General features: G+C 31.0%; 2 protein-coding genes across 2 annotated transcripts; both read left to right on the plus strand.

Moving 5' to 3' along the window:
* Positions 1–1,871: 1,871 nt before the first annotated feature.
* On the plus strand, positions 1,872–5,893 carry LOC106757526. The gene is made up of 5 exons (XM_014640198.2): positions 1,872–2,054; positions 2,324–2,395; positions 3,775–3,934; positions 5,352–5,441; positions 5,579–5,893. The coding sequence occupies exons 1-5, from the start codon at positions 1,956–1,958 to the stop codon at positions 5,713–5,715; spliced, it is 558 nt and encodes a 185-aa protein (XP_014495684.1). The 5' UTR covers positions 1,872–1,955; the 3' UTR covers positions 5,716–5,893.
* A 1,117-nt stretch (positions 5,894–7,010) lies between these two features.
* On the plus strand, positions 7,011–15,533 carry LOC106756775 (mitochondrial Rho GTPase 2). The gene is made up of 15 exons (XM_022779077.1): positions 7,011–7,278; positions 7,540–7,672; positions 7,780–7,929; positions 8,662–8,838; positions 8,942–9,193; positions 10,264–10,332; positions 10,474–10,529; positions 12,090–12,171; positions 12,249–12,460; positions 12,599–12,668; positions 12,842–12,954; positions 14,610–14,760; positions 14,877–15,063; positions 15,204–15,272; positions 15,421–15,533. The coding sequence occupies exons 1-15, from the start codon at positions 7,073–7,075 to the stop codon at positions 15,435–15,437; spliced, it is 1,944 nt and encodes a 647-aa protein (XP_022634798.1). The 5' UTR covers positions 7,011–7,072; the 3' UTR covers positions 15,438–15,533.
* The last annotated feature ends 399 nt before the right edge of the window (positions 15,534–15,932 follow it).

Genomic DNA, 15,932 nt, shown 5'->3' on the forward strand with positions numbered 1-15,932 from the left:
TATTAAAATTTTGATTTAAAAAATAAATTTTAATTTCAAGATTTTGTATAATTTACTTATGAATTATAGAGGTTAAAATTTGTGTGTGTATCCTCTAGAAAAATCTCTAATTTGGTTATAATTCTTATTTTAGTTTCCAAGTAAAAGGTTTTAATCCTTTAAAATTAAAAACAAAAAATTTAGATTAAAACATTAAATTTGAGAAATTAAGATGAGTTTTTGAAGTTTAAAATTTGAAATTAATTTTAGTCATTCATATTAGATGTTCATATACCAAAATGACTTTTTATTTTTCTATCTTTTTTACTAAAAGAACCTTTTTGAAATTTGGGAGATTAAAATAAATTCGAGGGTAAAACAAACCCTTTTAGAAGGAAACTAAATGATTTTTTTACAAATTAACTTGTATATAATTAATTTTAACTTTTACAAAACCTCATTTCATTTTATTTTTCTTTTAAAATTTGATTGAATAAATTTATCCATACATTTCCTAAAATAGTAAACAGTGTATTGATAAAGTGGTGAAGATTGTTTCTATTCCTACTCTTTCAAAGATGTTGGAAGGGTTTGGTAAAGTGGTTAAGAATAGTTGCTACAATTATAACTTCCAAATATATGTAGATATAATAAGGTTATCATAGAACCGTTTTGTTCTCAATTTGAAAATTTAGGTTGATTAAACGAAATTTTGACAATGATTATTATATTACTATAAATATATATTTGAACAATTTCACATCATTTTAAAAAAATAATAATAATCGAATTGAGGTTTTGACCAAAATAAATAAACATAAGAGCATGGAGCAACTGTTACTAACCGCAATCAAAGTTTCAACAACACCAAAATAGATGAAGGGGTTTACCGAACCCAACCTAAGTCCTACACCATGGTTTCTATTTGTACTTGCTTTTCTTTCATCTAATTTTATTCTTAAAACAAGAGATATAAATATTTATTTAAAAAAATAAAAAAAATGTATTGTTTCAATCTTATTACAAATTTAAAGGAAGTTACTATTTATTTTAACTAAGAAAATACTTAAAAGTAAATTAGAGGATACTGAGATATAATTTAGTATAACTTTGAGAAAGTTAATGTATTTTTCTCTTTATTATATGTATTCTTTGCAGGTCTCGAATATTTTTTTCTATTAGAGTAAGTATTATTTGAATTTGATATAGTCATTCTAAATAATATTTTTAAGTATTTAAGATTATAATAACTTAAATTAAAAATAATTAATTAAATTAGTACGAATTCATGTATATTGATGCATACACTTTTTAATTTATACTCAACACTTTATACACGTCACTCTCATTTCTAGAGTAAATGATTTCAAAAGATAACATAAAGTAAATAAAAAAGAGTGCCAAAAGCAACATAAAGAATAATCACTGGAGCACATGTTTGGGAGAATTACTTTTCAAGAAACAATAATGTAATGTTTTTCTAAAGTTCTTCCAGGAGTCTGATTAATAATCACTTATTTCTTTAAACTAAGTTAATATAAACATTCACTAATTAGGAATATTGATTAATTTACAGTTCTTATTTTGATTAATTCAGGGCAAGATATTATAGTGACGGAGAAAAAAATAAAAACCTAAAAGATCGTTATTTTCTATAATGCCTAAAATTATTTTATGGATGAAAACTATTTTTCAATGATAAAAAAATTCTATTTAAAAGATAATTATTTTTTAAAATACCTAATATGTATTTGTGACCGATGTGGGCCCTGAAAATGAATATGGATGAAAACTAATCAATTGACAACTTTTGGTGAAAGATGATTATTTTTTTCTGCAGTCACTGACACGCAAGTTATTTTAGTTGAGTTGCAGGTTGGAAGTTGGAGTTTAAAAAGCTTCTCTCTCCCTCTCTCACATTCCAGAGTAAGATTCATCAAAATCATTATCACTGCAATCTGTTCTCTGTTCCTCTCATGGCTTCTCTTCATGATGATGGGGAAGTTGGTTTCGAAGAAGGAAAGCTCTTGCTACCCTCTAATGTTCTGGACGAGGCATGTGACTCCAGCAACAAGGTTAATTAGTACTAACAGTACCTTAGTTTCTCTTCTTTCTTTCATCACTTTGTTTCCTTCAACACCACTTTTTCTACCTGTTTCAATTCCAAACAAGCAACAGGGTCGCTTCATTATGATAATTTCTCTCCACATTTCAGAGTTCACACAATGTTTGATTGAACTGATATAGTGCATTTGACTTCTGTGATTGGATTTGATGCAATACTTTTTACAAATAACAACTTACTATTCTTCGGCTAATTAGTGTTATCTGAACGTTCATACAGATTCATAAGAGGAGTCACCAGAAACATCAGCAACCAGGTTATCACAGATATCAAAGGGAAACACAATCACAGGTACGTAATTCTATTAATCACTCTCTCTGCCTCTGTTGTGGTCGCCAACAAAAAGGTGCAATATTTGCGTATTTGTGGTAGGTAGAATATAAATATATCCTTTTAGTTAGGTTTAGGTATTAATCAGGGTGTAGTTTTAGTAATATGCACTTTAAAGATAGAATTATGAGATGACAGAAATTCCAAAAATGAGTTAGGCACGTTATTAATAACTGAAACTACCAAATGAGAATGTAAAAGTAGTTTTATGTTATCATCATGGGCTCTTCTTGTTAAGATTTGAATTTGGCATATCTGTGACTTTCACTTTTGTATAAGGAACTTTAGCTAGGTGTTACTGGGAATAAAAAGGATATGCTTTTGCACTTGAACTGTTAGACCCTTTACTGCACACAGTTTTCTTTAGGAACAAAAGGGTCTTTTTAGATGCATGCTTCTGATAATGATCTTTTTACTTTCTGGGTAGCATTCTTTTGAGTTGAGAACAGCAAAAGACCAGAAATAAAGCAGATCCTAGTTTTAATGAAGTGGCTGAAAACTCAGCAATAAAGGGATGAAAGTTAACGTGTCAATTGAAAACAGTCTAATCTAGCTAGTGAGTCTCGTTTTATTTTAAAAATTGAAAAGGTGAAGCATCTATATATACTATATTAAACAAAACTGTGCTAAAGTAGATAACATTTAGTGGCTTGTTAGAAAAGTTGCAAAGCTTGCAATATGGAATTAGACATGTCATGACGCATGCCTCGTTACTCACATTATTCATACATAACCAAGCTGCGGTGACATAAGAAAGAATTTGGATTGATGGTTTAAATAAAGACGGTGTAAGGTTACGATGTTAAGATACGTCAGATATTCTATTAATGGATAATAGACATATAAGACAAGATCTACATTCCACTTATATATTATAAATTAGTTTTATTTCTAGTCAATATGAGATTTTCAACACATCTCTTCACGCTGAGGTATATACATATGGAACGAGACACAGGTTTTCTCAGTTCTTGACACAGGCAATTTGAGAAGCAATCTGCAATAGGATTTTTTGAATAAAAAAAACTGATATGTCCGAGGCGTTGAAACTTTCATCTGTTATTCATTCAAACCTGTATATTTTAATTGTTCTACTTCCAATTGCCTTAAAAAAATGGTGGAGTGTTTAATTGTAACTTCCACTGTGTCAATGTCTGCTATATCGGGAATTCTGCTATAAATAGGCATATAGCAGTTAATGAATACGGCGGAGGCAGAGTGAAATATTATTGTTATGTATTTAATGTAGTTGTTTATGGACAGAGACTTTATCTGGTGAATAGTTTAATTATTCAGCATTTCAATGTATCTAAAATTAAAATATGTTATGTTCACTTCAGCGCTCAAAATTTACTGGAAGATCATCGTATCAAAGGCCTAAACATGCCACAGGTGGACCTGGAATGCAAGCTGTTTTCTTAGTTTCGGGCCAAGGATCATGTGGTGGTACTGGGGTGTTCTTACCCCAAAAAGCAGGCACAAAATCAACAAGAAAACCAGGTTTGTAGTTGAATTTGAACTGTAGTTTGAAGCTTGTGTTTGTAGACTGTCATATCTGGAGCAAAAATTTCATAAATAAAAGTTATCAAAAACTCATCCTAATACAAACAACCAAACTAACACATTTCTCATTATATATAAATTATTGGTAAAAAGCATTATCATTTTGCTTCACTTCCATTTCTACTTGTTTTTTCTTTAACACTCTTTATGGATTCATCTTAATTTTCTATCATTCACCTTCATACTAAGTTCACTATATAAAATTTAAAATACTCACATAATTAAATATAAATTTTAAGATATGTTTTTACACATCACAAGCGCTTAAGGACGTACATGTTTTAAAATTTTTATAACATATAAGTTAATTATTTGATTTAGAATAAATATTTGGTTTGAAATCTCACTAATTGACGTATTGGATTTAATCAATAATTGCTACTATATGTAATTGCTTATGAAATAGTTTATAATATACACGCCATACGACTTTAACATCTATTATATGACTTTCTTAAATTTTAACTTTGAATGAACAAAATATTATAATTTCTTAAGCATCACAAACAATATCATCACAATCACTTTCATATATATATATATATATATATATATATATATATATATATATATTGTCAAAGGGATAAAAAAAATATATAAAAGAGTTTCTCAAACTCAATAATATTAAGCCTTGAGTATGGGACTCAACACGCCTTGAAATTTATTTAAATTTTAAATAATCAACTTGATGAAAAGATGGACAAGACTAAAGTCAAGATGAATAATAAAATATATGAAAAAAACTAAAAAAAAAAGAATATGAAAATAGAGAAAGACAATGATGTTTCTATTAATATATTAATCTGAGATTTAATTAAAATTTTAAAGTAGTTTCACATATCAAAATGATAAAAAGTGGTTAATTTAAAAAAATGAATTGAAAATAATAAGTTAACGTCACAAAGAAAAAATAAATCAACTCATTTTGTGTACACATCAATTGTCACGAAAATACATTGTGTATATAAGTAAGACCAAATTGAAACATTTTTTTTTGGAAGAATTTTTAATAATATTGAAAAGGATTAGATAGACATTGACACTTTTAGGGAAGAAATCAGCTATTTATATAAAATAATAATAATTATTATTATATACGCACCCTACCCTTGGTTTCTCTTCTCTCTTGGGCGTATATTATTTTTAAAATCAATTTGAACAGAAAGATTTAATATGAATAAACATATCCGATATGACTATTTAGTTATCAAATAATTTTGAACAGGCCATTTTTTTGTAGTAAAGCTAAAATATAGATTTTAATTTTGGCATGCAATTTGTGTAGGTTTTGGTGAAAATCTGCATAATTAGAAATTACATTAAAATAATTAACCTGACTAATAATGTTTTGCAGCATGTGCTCCAGTCCTCCTTCCAGCTCGAGTAGTTGAAGCTCTAAATCTGAAAGTGCACGAACTAGGCATGCAGATTTCACCTTCTCAAGGTTTGATATTTATTATTTAAGAAAAAACATATATGATATTCTAATATCTTAAGTTAAAAACAATATTTTGGTGAGATGAAATTTATTCTGTAAATTTGATAGCATATATAAAAGGAAAGTTCCATAATGACATGCAGGTCCTAAATATGGCGAAAGAAAGGGAGAAGTGTACAGAAGTGAGTCGAAAAAAGAGGGTATGAAGCAATGCAGTGTTATTAGTCAGAGTCAAAGTTGTTCTCCTGATATATTTCTTCCAAAGGAATGGACATACTAACTAGATCTTCATTTGCTTAATGCAACCCAAAAAACACACAAAAGGAGATCATATTGTAAATGCTTTGCATGCACTGAGTTACAAACAAGATCCAATCATAAATCCTTCATTATACAACCTCTCACCATGTAATCATTATTTATTTATAGTAAATAAAAAAGATTTATTGTCGATTAAAGTTTATTTCTTAATACTTATAAAAAATTTAATATATAATTGGAACAAACTTATTTTTCTAAAAAAGAAGTAGAAAAACATTTGGTTTGAGTTCCTAAGGAATTGATGTTTTTATCAATATATAAAATAGTTGTATTAGGAGAATACGTTTCCATCGAATATAAACTATCTTTTAAATGGAGCTTCATTATTATTATCTAACAATACATATTTGTTTCTTATTTGAATTCATAATCAGTCTTTTGAAGAAGAAAATGTAACATCCCGACAATTGACTGTCTCTACACATCAATACGAGATTTTTTAGTGTGTTTTGTTTTCATTTACACACTTCCGGAAAAACTTTTCAGAAGGTCACCCATCCCATATTACTCCAAGCTAAGCACGTTTAACTATGAAATTCTTATAGGTTAGGCTACCGAAAAGCAAATGCATTTGTTAATATGAGTAAATGCATTTGTTGATATGAGTAGCCAAATCAATTTTTTTAAGCTATCATTCAACTGTATAGTTCCATACCTATACAGTCTCTAGATCCCTCTTACTCCGGTATATGTTCAATTCGTCCACGTGTCCCTTCCACTCGAAGCCTGCTAGGAGCCGCTCCTTATCTATGCCTCTTGTACCAGCCATCACTCCCTATCTTCGTCAATATCCGAGTGTCACATAAAAATGTCTAATTAGATAAAATAATCTACATCGTTATTCAATTGTAAAATACTATATGTAACAAGTCATTAATTTATAGACGTTTAGTTACTCATTTAATCTTCATGTCATTGAAGTTTTACATTTTGTTTCTTACATCTTAAAATTATTTATTTAAATTCTTACCCATATCTATTTATTTTTATTTTTTATTTCCTACAAATGTAATTTTTTTTTTTTATTTATCATCTAAATTGATAAAAACAAAACAATGTTAAAAATAGTATATAAAATAATTAAAATAATAAATAATATTAAACATTATAAAGATTAAAGTAAAGGTTGTCTTTAATTATACTAATAAATTGAATAATTAAACTATTTTAGTATTAATTATCTTAAAAGTAACTATTTTATAATTAATTCATAAAAATTAACTAACATTTCCAAGCAATTATTAAACCCGAAACTCTACCTATCTGTACTTCGATTATTTCCCGTCGTTCCTGGTCTGATATCTGGCATCGTATGAATGGCAAATCAGTCAAGCTTCGGCGGTCGCAGTGGAGTTCGAGTAGTGGTCATCGGCGACCGCGCCACCGGAAAATCGAGCCTGATAGCTGCCATCGCGACGGAGTCATTTGCCGAGTCCATTACGCCGGTTATTCCGCCCACTCTCTTGCCCCCCGATTTGTTCCCCGACAAGGTTCCTCTTACCGTCATTGACACATCTTCCAGGTCCTCCTCCTTCTCTTTCAGCTCCGCAACTTTCCAAGACTAATTTAACGCATTAGTTTCATTGAATTTATTTTTCGAAGCAATCCGTATTTTACGAAACAATTGGTCAATCAAAGGCGCGATAGCTGAATCGCATTTTTTTTTATTGAACTTCGTTGGTTCTACATTATGCATGTTATTGCTATCTTATTCGTCGTGATCCTTCTAGATTTGAAGTGTTTGATTATGCTCCGAATAAGCGCGCGTTTTTGTTGTGTGTAGCTTGGACAAACAAAGCAAGCGTAAGGAAGAGTTAAAAAGAGCTGATGTTGTGGTTTTAACCTATGCTTGCAACGACACGGCTTCGTTTTCTCGGTTGAGTTCTTACTGGTTCCCGGAACTGCATAAGTTAGAGGTTGATGACCTTTTCCATTTTTCAACCAGGAACGAAGTGCGAGTGGTAAACAAATAGTGATAATTTGTTTATAGTTGCTGATTTTTTTGGGTGATGCATCAATGTAGGTGAAGGTGCCTGTAATCGTGGTTGGTTGCAAGCTGGATCTTAGGGATGAAAGCCAGCAAGTGAGCTTGGAGCGCCTCATGACACAGCTACTGCAACAGTTCAAGGAAATTGTCACATGCATTGAATGCTCTGCTGCTACGCAATACCAGGTATTTTGCTTCTCTGCATTATTTGTACGTGGTGATGCTGAATTATTCGTAGACATTTTATCCTGTATATAAGAAAACAGGGTTCTATCTTATTTTCTTGCTCACCTATCGGTCGATGCTTCAGATTGTATCACGTCCATTCATTACAGTTTACAGCGGTATATTGTAAATAAATCTAGTTTCTAATGCATTTTCCTTGTACTAAAATAAAAGGTGTGTTTTATTGAAGTCTAAAATGATACATATTCATCAAATACAATTAGTGCAAAAGATGGAAAAAAATCCAGCTAAATGAGTCCTCATTTCTCCTTTAGATGCATGACCATGTCTGGATAAGCTTCTCTAGAAGCTCTTGTAAGAGAAAAAAAATATTAAAAGGAAAAATGAAATAAGTTTTTCTAATAAACTAAAATTAGTTTGTGTATAAATTAAAATCAACATTTTGGAAAAGTTAAATGATTTTAGCTTCTACAAAGAGCTGATTGTAACTTGTACACAAGCATTTTAGTTCATGTGAGAAGCTTATTTCATTTTTTTCTCTTATTTTCTTTTTCCTACAAATGTTTATGGGAAAACATTATCGAATACAGCCTAACTCAAGTGTAAAGTAAGAAATTCACGAGTCTGTAATATCGCAGTTAATTTATATATAAGGACACGATCTTGATAATATTGTCGTCATTGTTTGCAAAATATAAGTGCCTGAATTTAATGTTAATTCTAATATTTCAGGTCCCTGAAGTTTTTTATTTTGCTCAAAAAGCGGTACTGCATCCAGTAGATCCATTGTATAATATTGGAAGTCAAGCTTTAACAGATCGATGTGTTAGGGCATTGAGAAGAATATTTGTTCTTTGTGATCGTGACATGGATGAAGCCCTCAATGAAGCAGAACTAAATGATTTTCAGGTTATTGTTGGATTTATATTTTTTTCAAATTTCCTTTTTTGCGTTTGAATATTTATTATTTTCATTGTGGCCATTTATTTAAAGCATGCAAATATACCAACAGGTTAGATGTTTCAATGTACCATTGCAATCATCTGAAATGGCTGAGGTCAAATCAATTGTACAGCAGAAAGTACCAGAAGGGGTCAACTCACTTGGTCTTACTTTTCCAGGATTTATTTGTGTTCATCATATGTTCCTCAAAAAAGGGCGTCCAGAGACATTATGGGCTGTCCTAAGAAACTTTGGATATGATAATAATTTGAAACTGAAGGATGATTTCCTTCCTGTTCCGGCTAAGCGTGCTTTGGATCAGGTGACAGTTTCTTTGTTATATTACTGTCAAAATTCCACCTTTTTGTCCACCTGACTGTGGTTTAAATTGAAGATGCTGAAGTAGCGATACAACAAATTGACCGTACATTATTCAGTATTGGTATAAACAATAATAGGAAATATGTGTGGTTGTTGAATTGGGAAGAGTAGATTTTTAATTTAGACACTTATTTGTTGACTGCTATTTCAGCTATTCACTGGTAGGTTTCACATATACTAGTAGTGAAAACCTGTGTCTCCGGGATTGGTGAATTGCATATACTAGTATGGATTTTGAATTTGTTCTTAGAAATGATCTTATATGTTGAGACATTGTTATTGTCCAGATCTTTCCTTATCTGCCAGCATTCCTCTTGTATAAATATGTAGAATTTTGGATTTGCAATTAGTTTGTTGTTGTTGATATATTATTCTCCCACTTTTTCTTTGTATTTGGTTTTTAATGTTATAGGTTACATATTAAGAAATACAATTGCTTTACTCATATATGTACTAGAATTATTTTTATTTTCCTAATTATGCCGCCTATCTCTTTATATATTATCTCAGTTACTCCCTCCGTTTCTTTAAGTGTTAGATTTTTGGAGAATTTGTTTCTATTTATTGGTCACTTGTTAAGTTCAAGATCACACTAATTACTCTAAAACTCTTTCTACCGTTACCTCTCTCATTTTCTATAGGTGTGTAGAATAATTAGGGATTGGTAAAGATGAGGCTATATTTGAGAAAATAGTAATTAATGTTTTGCGGAACTTTTAAAAGGTTAGGTAAAATGGGACTGAGGGGATGCTATATTCCATGTTACTGAGATTGGGAGAGATGATGATATTTGTTGCTATTGATTTTATGATACCTTTCTGTTGAGTCAAATGGTTTTTGAAGACGAAAAAGACACAGCATGGTAATATGCATTTTTTTCCCAATTAGTGCATTTCCTGACATTATATAGTTCAACAATTCATCACCAATTGTTGTGAAGTTATTTAAATTTTCATGTTAACATTTGAAATGATACGAAAGTATTAACTTTTGTACAACATAATCTTACAGAGTGTGGAGCTGACAGGTGAAGCTGTAGAGTTTCTAAATGGTATCTTTCGACTATTAGATTCAGATAAAGTATGTAGTAATGGTTTTCTTATCTCTTCCTTGATTTCTATTATTTGTTTCGACCCCCTGTCTCTCTGTTCTTTTTAGGTAGTATTCCATATCTAATATAAATTTTCTCTATTTACTTCTTTGAACCTTGATACTCTCTAGGATCGAGCCCTACGACCTGCGGAAATTGATAAGTTATTTTGTACTGCTCCAGAAAGGTGAACTTGCTACCTCCTTCATCCTAAACTTTCTCTGTATAGAAAAATAAAAGGTGAACTTATCTTTTGATTGTCGCTTCTATAACCCGTATCTCATTTGTCATTTATTCTGCATAACTAAATTACTTTTTCTTATTCTGGATGTATAACTCTAGATTTGGTTGACTGCCTCTAAAAGCTTGAGCTATTGGTTCTGTTATAGGAGGAAAGTTTTAATGTAAGTTATAGATGCAACAAAACTGAGTAATCATTGCAAAAGAGAAGAAGATAACATCCTTTATAACATTCGTAGGCTCACTGAGAATTAGTAGACTTGTTTCCTGCAAAATGTTCAGGTTAAGTCATAAATGACATGGCTGTTAAAAGCCTTATCCCTTTATAGGTGTTGTTTATAGATTTTGTGCAATTCCGTGACTAAGATGTGACTGATGTCTTATCTTAACAATTTTAAAAAAATTCCACATTATATGAAGATGTGACAAGAGATGAAATAAAAACGTTCTCAATAATACTTAGATAATCTAAATGTTCGTGATTATATAAGATTTGTACCTTATTTCTATAATCATAATAGAAACTTATGCAATAAGTTTATAATGGGTTTTTAAAAAATCATTGTATTTGTCCTTATTAACATTGTGTTAGAAACATATCAAAATTATGTTAGAGACAAAAAGTTTCTTTTGAATTAGACACTTCACCAATACCTGTCGTATAAATGTTGTACACATGTTAGTGTCTGATTAGTGTTGGATACACGAACACATCATTTGAGAGATATGTCCAAGCTTCATAGGTTTGCTTTACAAATATGTATGCCATTTGATAGAAACCAATTTTGGCATATCAAAAAGCTTAGAAATGTAATTAGGGTGCCGATTACACAAATTTTTTATGAACACTTTTAGAAATAGAAAATAATAACTAAAATGCCTTGAGCTTCTCTCATAAGTTCAAATCAATTTAAGCATCTTAGCTGTGGGGAAGTCGGATGAGAAAACTTCTATAAAACTTAAGTTCATAAGTTGATTTTAGTTTACAAGAAAAGTTCACTTCATTAGACATTTTTATTTTCTTCTCTTATAAGTGTTTAAAAAGAATTTCGTCCAGACATTATCTAGACTAATTGAAGCAATTAGTATATTGGAGACATCATTAAAATTCAGGATATGAAGAGCAACTCAGGATAGTCTATGTTTGACAATAAATCTCTGTTTAAAAGATTGCTTTGACTACTCCTTGCTAAAGTCTGTGCTTGTGCAGCATGAAACACCTATTTATTTCTGCATTGTGAGAGCTCAGAAAATAGACGCTTTTTTCACAATCCTATAAAAGACAGAGTGTTACCTTTGGAAAGATTACTATTTTACAATTTTTCAGCTGAAGCATATCTGATAGTAGTATTGATTTTTAATTTTATCTATTGTTCAAAGGTGGTATGTACTTTGTATATTATTCACTTTGTTTCCTATTTCAATTGTGATACTCTTGAAATTATTTAAAGTTAGTTTTTCCACTTGATGTCGTCCATCTTAGTTTGGTACATGGTTGTGATTGCAGTCCTTGGAATGATGCTCCGTATAAGGATTCTGCTGAGATGAATGACATGGGTTACATATCTCTTAATGGATTCCTGTCACAGGTGGGGATAATTTATACTGTTGTTTATTCTTCGGAATGAGTTAGTTATTGATATATTTCTTGAATTGTATGATGCAGTGGACCCTTATGACATTACTTGATCCACCATGTAGCCTGGCTAATTTGATTTACATTGGATATAGTGGTAATCCGGCAGCAGCTCTCCGTGTTACTCGGAGAAGAGCAGTAGATCGCAAGAAGCAAGCAACAGAAAGGAATGTGTTCCAATGCTATGTTTTTGGTTCTAAAAGTTCTGGGAAGTCTGCTCTGTTGGATTCATTATTGGGAAGGTGTGCTTCAGAACCAATCACCATAGTCAGCGTGTCTTTAAATATATTTTGATCCAGGAGTTAGTGAATTTCGTTCTCTCCTACTGTTTATTTCGTGCTTCAGAACCTTCTAAGAAACAATTAACTCCATTTCCACAGGCCGTTCTCAAACAATTATATTCCATCTACAGTTGAAAGGTTTGCAGTAAATGCCATTGAATTAATTGGGGTGAGTATCATGATGCCACAACATAACTGTTATTTAAATGATTTTGAAAAATGATATTGTCTTTATCTCATGCTTTGCTAGTAAATATAGGAGTCACATAGATGTTGTAGAGGAAATTGGGTACAATATGCAGTCTATATACTCATATCCCGATGTTTGCTTCCGCTATACAGGGAGCCAGAAAAACTCTTGTGTTGCGGGAGATACCAGAGAGTAAAGTATCAAATGTTTTGTCAAATAAGGACTATTTGGCAGCATGTGATGTAGCTGTTTTTGTGTATGACAGGTACGGTGTAAAGTGTGTTTATGAGATCATACTTTGATACGTTTAAATTATTGGATTGGTGTTTAACACCTTGCTTTGCTGTAATCAGCATATTTATGAGCAGTAAATTAAAATGGTGTATTGCAGAGATGTTGGTGTCGAGTGTGTTTATGCATAAACTAAGTACCTAAATTTATTTTGTGCAATATTGCTTACAGTGACATCTGGTTCTGTCTTAGATCCCTTGAATATCTGCCTTTCATGGTATATTACCCTATCAGCTATCAATATGAATGTTATTTACTAATTAGAAACAGACAGTAAATTATCAAAACTAGTCTTTGATTAACAATTTCAATTCATTGAAAGTTGATGTGAATTTTAATTTGGCTTGCATTTACTTGGTGGACAACTTGTTGGAAGAATGAGCATATGTAGTAGAAAGAATGATTAGGATGACCGGATCTAATGAAGTAAGAATATCCATTCAATGAAAATGAATGGTTGACATGAAATATTTCATTAAAATCCCACATGCCCCCCTTTTTGTTCCCTTACTCTCGTGGCTTACATTCACCTTCTCTCTTTCACTCTCCCAACCATCTTTCCAAAGTTTCCAGCTTCTTAACCTGTTTGGTAGACTGGGTCTTTGTCTCTCTTGTCTATTTAACTTATATTCTTTTGTTTGTGCTTTTATACTAAACTTTTACGAATCACTCAAAAGAACTATTTTTGATCTGATCATTTGAGGTATAATGAGCCACAATATAAATCCTCACCAATCTAACAAAATATCAAAACCAATATGATATATTATACGAGAGATCAAGTTATTTCCAAAGTAACTCTAACAGAATTAGTCCTCATCCTTAATTTTCATTTTCTCTTAATCTAATGATCTTAATAGTTACTCATTAGAACCATTTGATTAGGAGAAAATGAAAGGTGTAAATGAGGATTAACTCTTTAAAGGTACTCTAGCAGTAGCTTGATCAAGAGTTACCCTCTATTCAAACTTCTTATTTCTTCATCTAATGGTCATAAGTTGTTAGAGCCATTAGGAGTAACTTGATCCATCCTCTATCTCTATATATGTGTGTGCGCATGTCAACCTATCATATTTAGAATATACACTTAGACGCTTGCCTTTTTGGCCACTTCATGCATTTGCTTGGAGGGAATCAAGAAAGTAACACCATCTTTCTGGAAGGAAACGTAATAATTTTGAGAGTTGATAAGTGTGCTGGTATCATGGAGAGTGGAAGATAGAGATGGTGGTGGGAAAATTGAGGTGGGGAAAGAGAGCCGCTCATTGATTGACAGAGATGGCTCATATTATGGATGAATATATGTTGTGATGGAAATTTATTCTGAGTTCATTTGTACACATGCTATATTTAAAGCAGAAACCAAAAGCTCACTTCATTGTTTATGTTTTTAGGCAAGGCTCTTTTCTCAAGTCAGAGTTCATGTTAGACTATAAAAAAATTGATCTTAGATACTTTTATTAGTACCACCATACCTGATTTTGAGGTTCTGCTACACGTCTATTCTTAGGTGGAATTTTCCTTAATTGAACAAACCTAGTTCAATTCGTAGTTGCATATTTGATTGTTTATTTTTGGATTATGCTGCTGTCTCTTGATTTCGTGCTTTTTCTTTTCTTTTTTTTCCAGCTCAGATGAACTTTCATGGAGGAAATCCAGAGATTTGCTTGAGAAGGTTGCTAGAGAAGGAGATCTAACCGGTTATAGAGTTCCTTGTCTCCTTATTGCTGCTAAGGATGATTTAACGCCATATCCAAGGGCAGTACAAGATTCAGTAAAGGTATTGCATATCAATTCAGTGTTATGATATAATTGAATGTGTTATTGTTATGTATTATTTCATAGTTAAACCTTCGAGTTTAGGAAGCTACTACCGTCCATTTAATTTTGCTACAGGTTACTCAGGAATTGGGAATAGAGGCACCTATTCACGTAAGTATGAAATTAGGCGATTCAAGTAACGTGTACAATAAGATTGTCCATGCTGCTGAGCACCCTCATTTAAGCATTCCGGAAACTCAGATTGGCAAGAAAAGAAAACAATACCATCGGCTTCTTCAGCACTCGCTTGTTTTTGCCTCAGGTGTGTTTTTGTTGGCTACCTTCCACTACTAGAACTTGCTGCATGAGTCATAAAGCCATAAATCACAAGTTTTCAAAAGTAATTGTTTTTGTATTGTTCAATTGTTGATTTTTAAATAACTGTCTATCTTGAATATACAGTTGGGACTGCAATGGCATTTGTTGGTTTGGCAGCATGTCGTGCATATGCAGTGAAGAAGAATTCGTCTGGTTAGTCATCAAGAAACTTTATACTTACACAACTGACTTAAATTAACTGTTGAATTCGTGTTCAATATTGGGCACACTAATCTTATTGGCTAACCTCAAGTTATATTTTATGTATAGTATTACTAATTTCATTTATTTTTATTGCTAGAACGGCTTCTTATATAGCTTACCTAAACATGGTTTTGGTTCTTTTTTCCAAATTGATTTTTATTGTGTATATTTCATGGTTAAATTACTTTGATTTTATGTAATTATTGATCTCTCTCCTTTGGAGTTTGTTTGGAATTAAATATTTCATGTACATATTTTATTTTTCAAATATGAAATAATTTAATTTTGAAACCTTTTTGGACTAAGTACAGGTCAAGTTCGGTGAAATAACATATAGTTTATTTTCAATTGATTGGGTTGACAATATACTTAGTAAAATTACTAAATGACTAAAATTAATAAATTACTAATATAAAAATTGCAATTCATTTTAATTTATTTAACGTGTCTAAGTTGCTAGTGAATTAACTAAAGAAGGATCTTATACATTCTATAGTTTTGCTAAAAGTATAAAATATGATCAAAAAGAAAATTTTGAAATTATTATAAGAAATTTATAAGGTTAATTTAAATAAATAAGTATAGGAGTATCTTATATTTGAAATGAGC

Source organism: Vigna radiata, chromosome 3 (genome assembly GCF_000741045.1).
Source record: "Vigna radiata var. radiata cultivar VC1973A chromosome 3, Vradiata_ver6, whole genome shotgun sequence".
Lineage (NCBI taxonomy): Eukaryota > Viridiplantae > Streptophyta > Magnoliopsida > Fabales > Fabaceae > Vigna > Vigna radiata.

Coding starts and splice junctions, on each gene's coding strand:
- LOC106757526 (XM_014640198.2), top strand. CDS start 1,956: ATGGCTTCTCTTCATGATGATGGGGAAGTTGGTTTCGAAGAAGGAAAG. Junction 2,055..2,323: donor CATGTGACTCCAGCAACAAG/GTTAATTAGTAC, acceptor ACGTTCATACAG/ATTCATAAGAGGAGTCACCA. Junction 2,396..3,774: donor AAAGGGAAACACAATCACAG/GTACGTAATTCT, acceptor TGTTCACTTCAG/CGCTCAAAATTTACTGGAAG.
- LOC106756775 (XM_022779077.1), top strand. CDS start 7,073: ATGGCAAATCAGTCAAGCTTCGGCGGTCGCAGTGGAGTTCGAGTAGTG. Junction 8,839..8,941: donor CAGAACTAAATGATTTTCAG/GTTATTGTTGGA, acceptor ATATACCAACAG/GTTAGATGTTTCAATGTACC. Junction 12,461..12,598: donor TTGGATTCATTATTGGGAAG/GTGTGCTTCAGA, acceptor CCATTTCCACAG/GCCGTTCTCAAACAATTATA.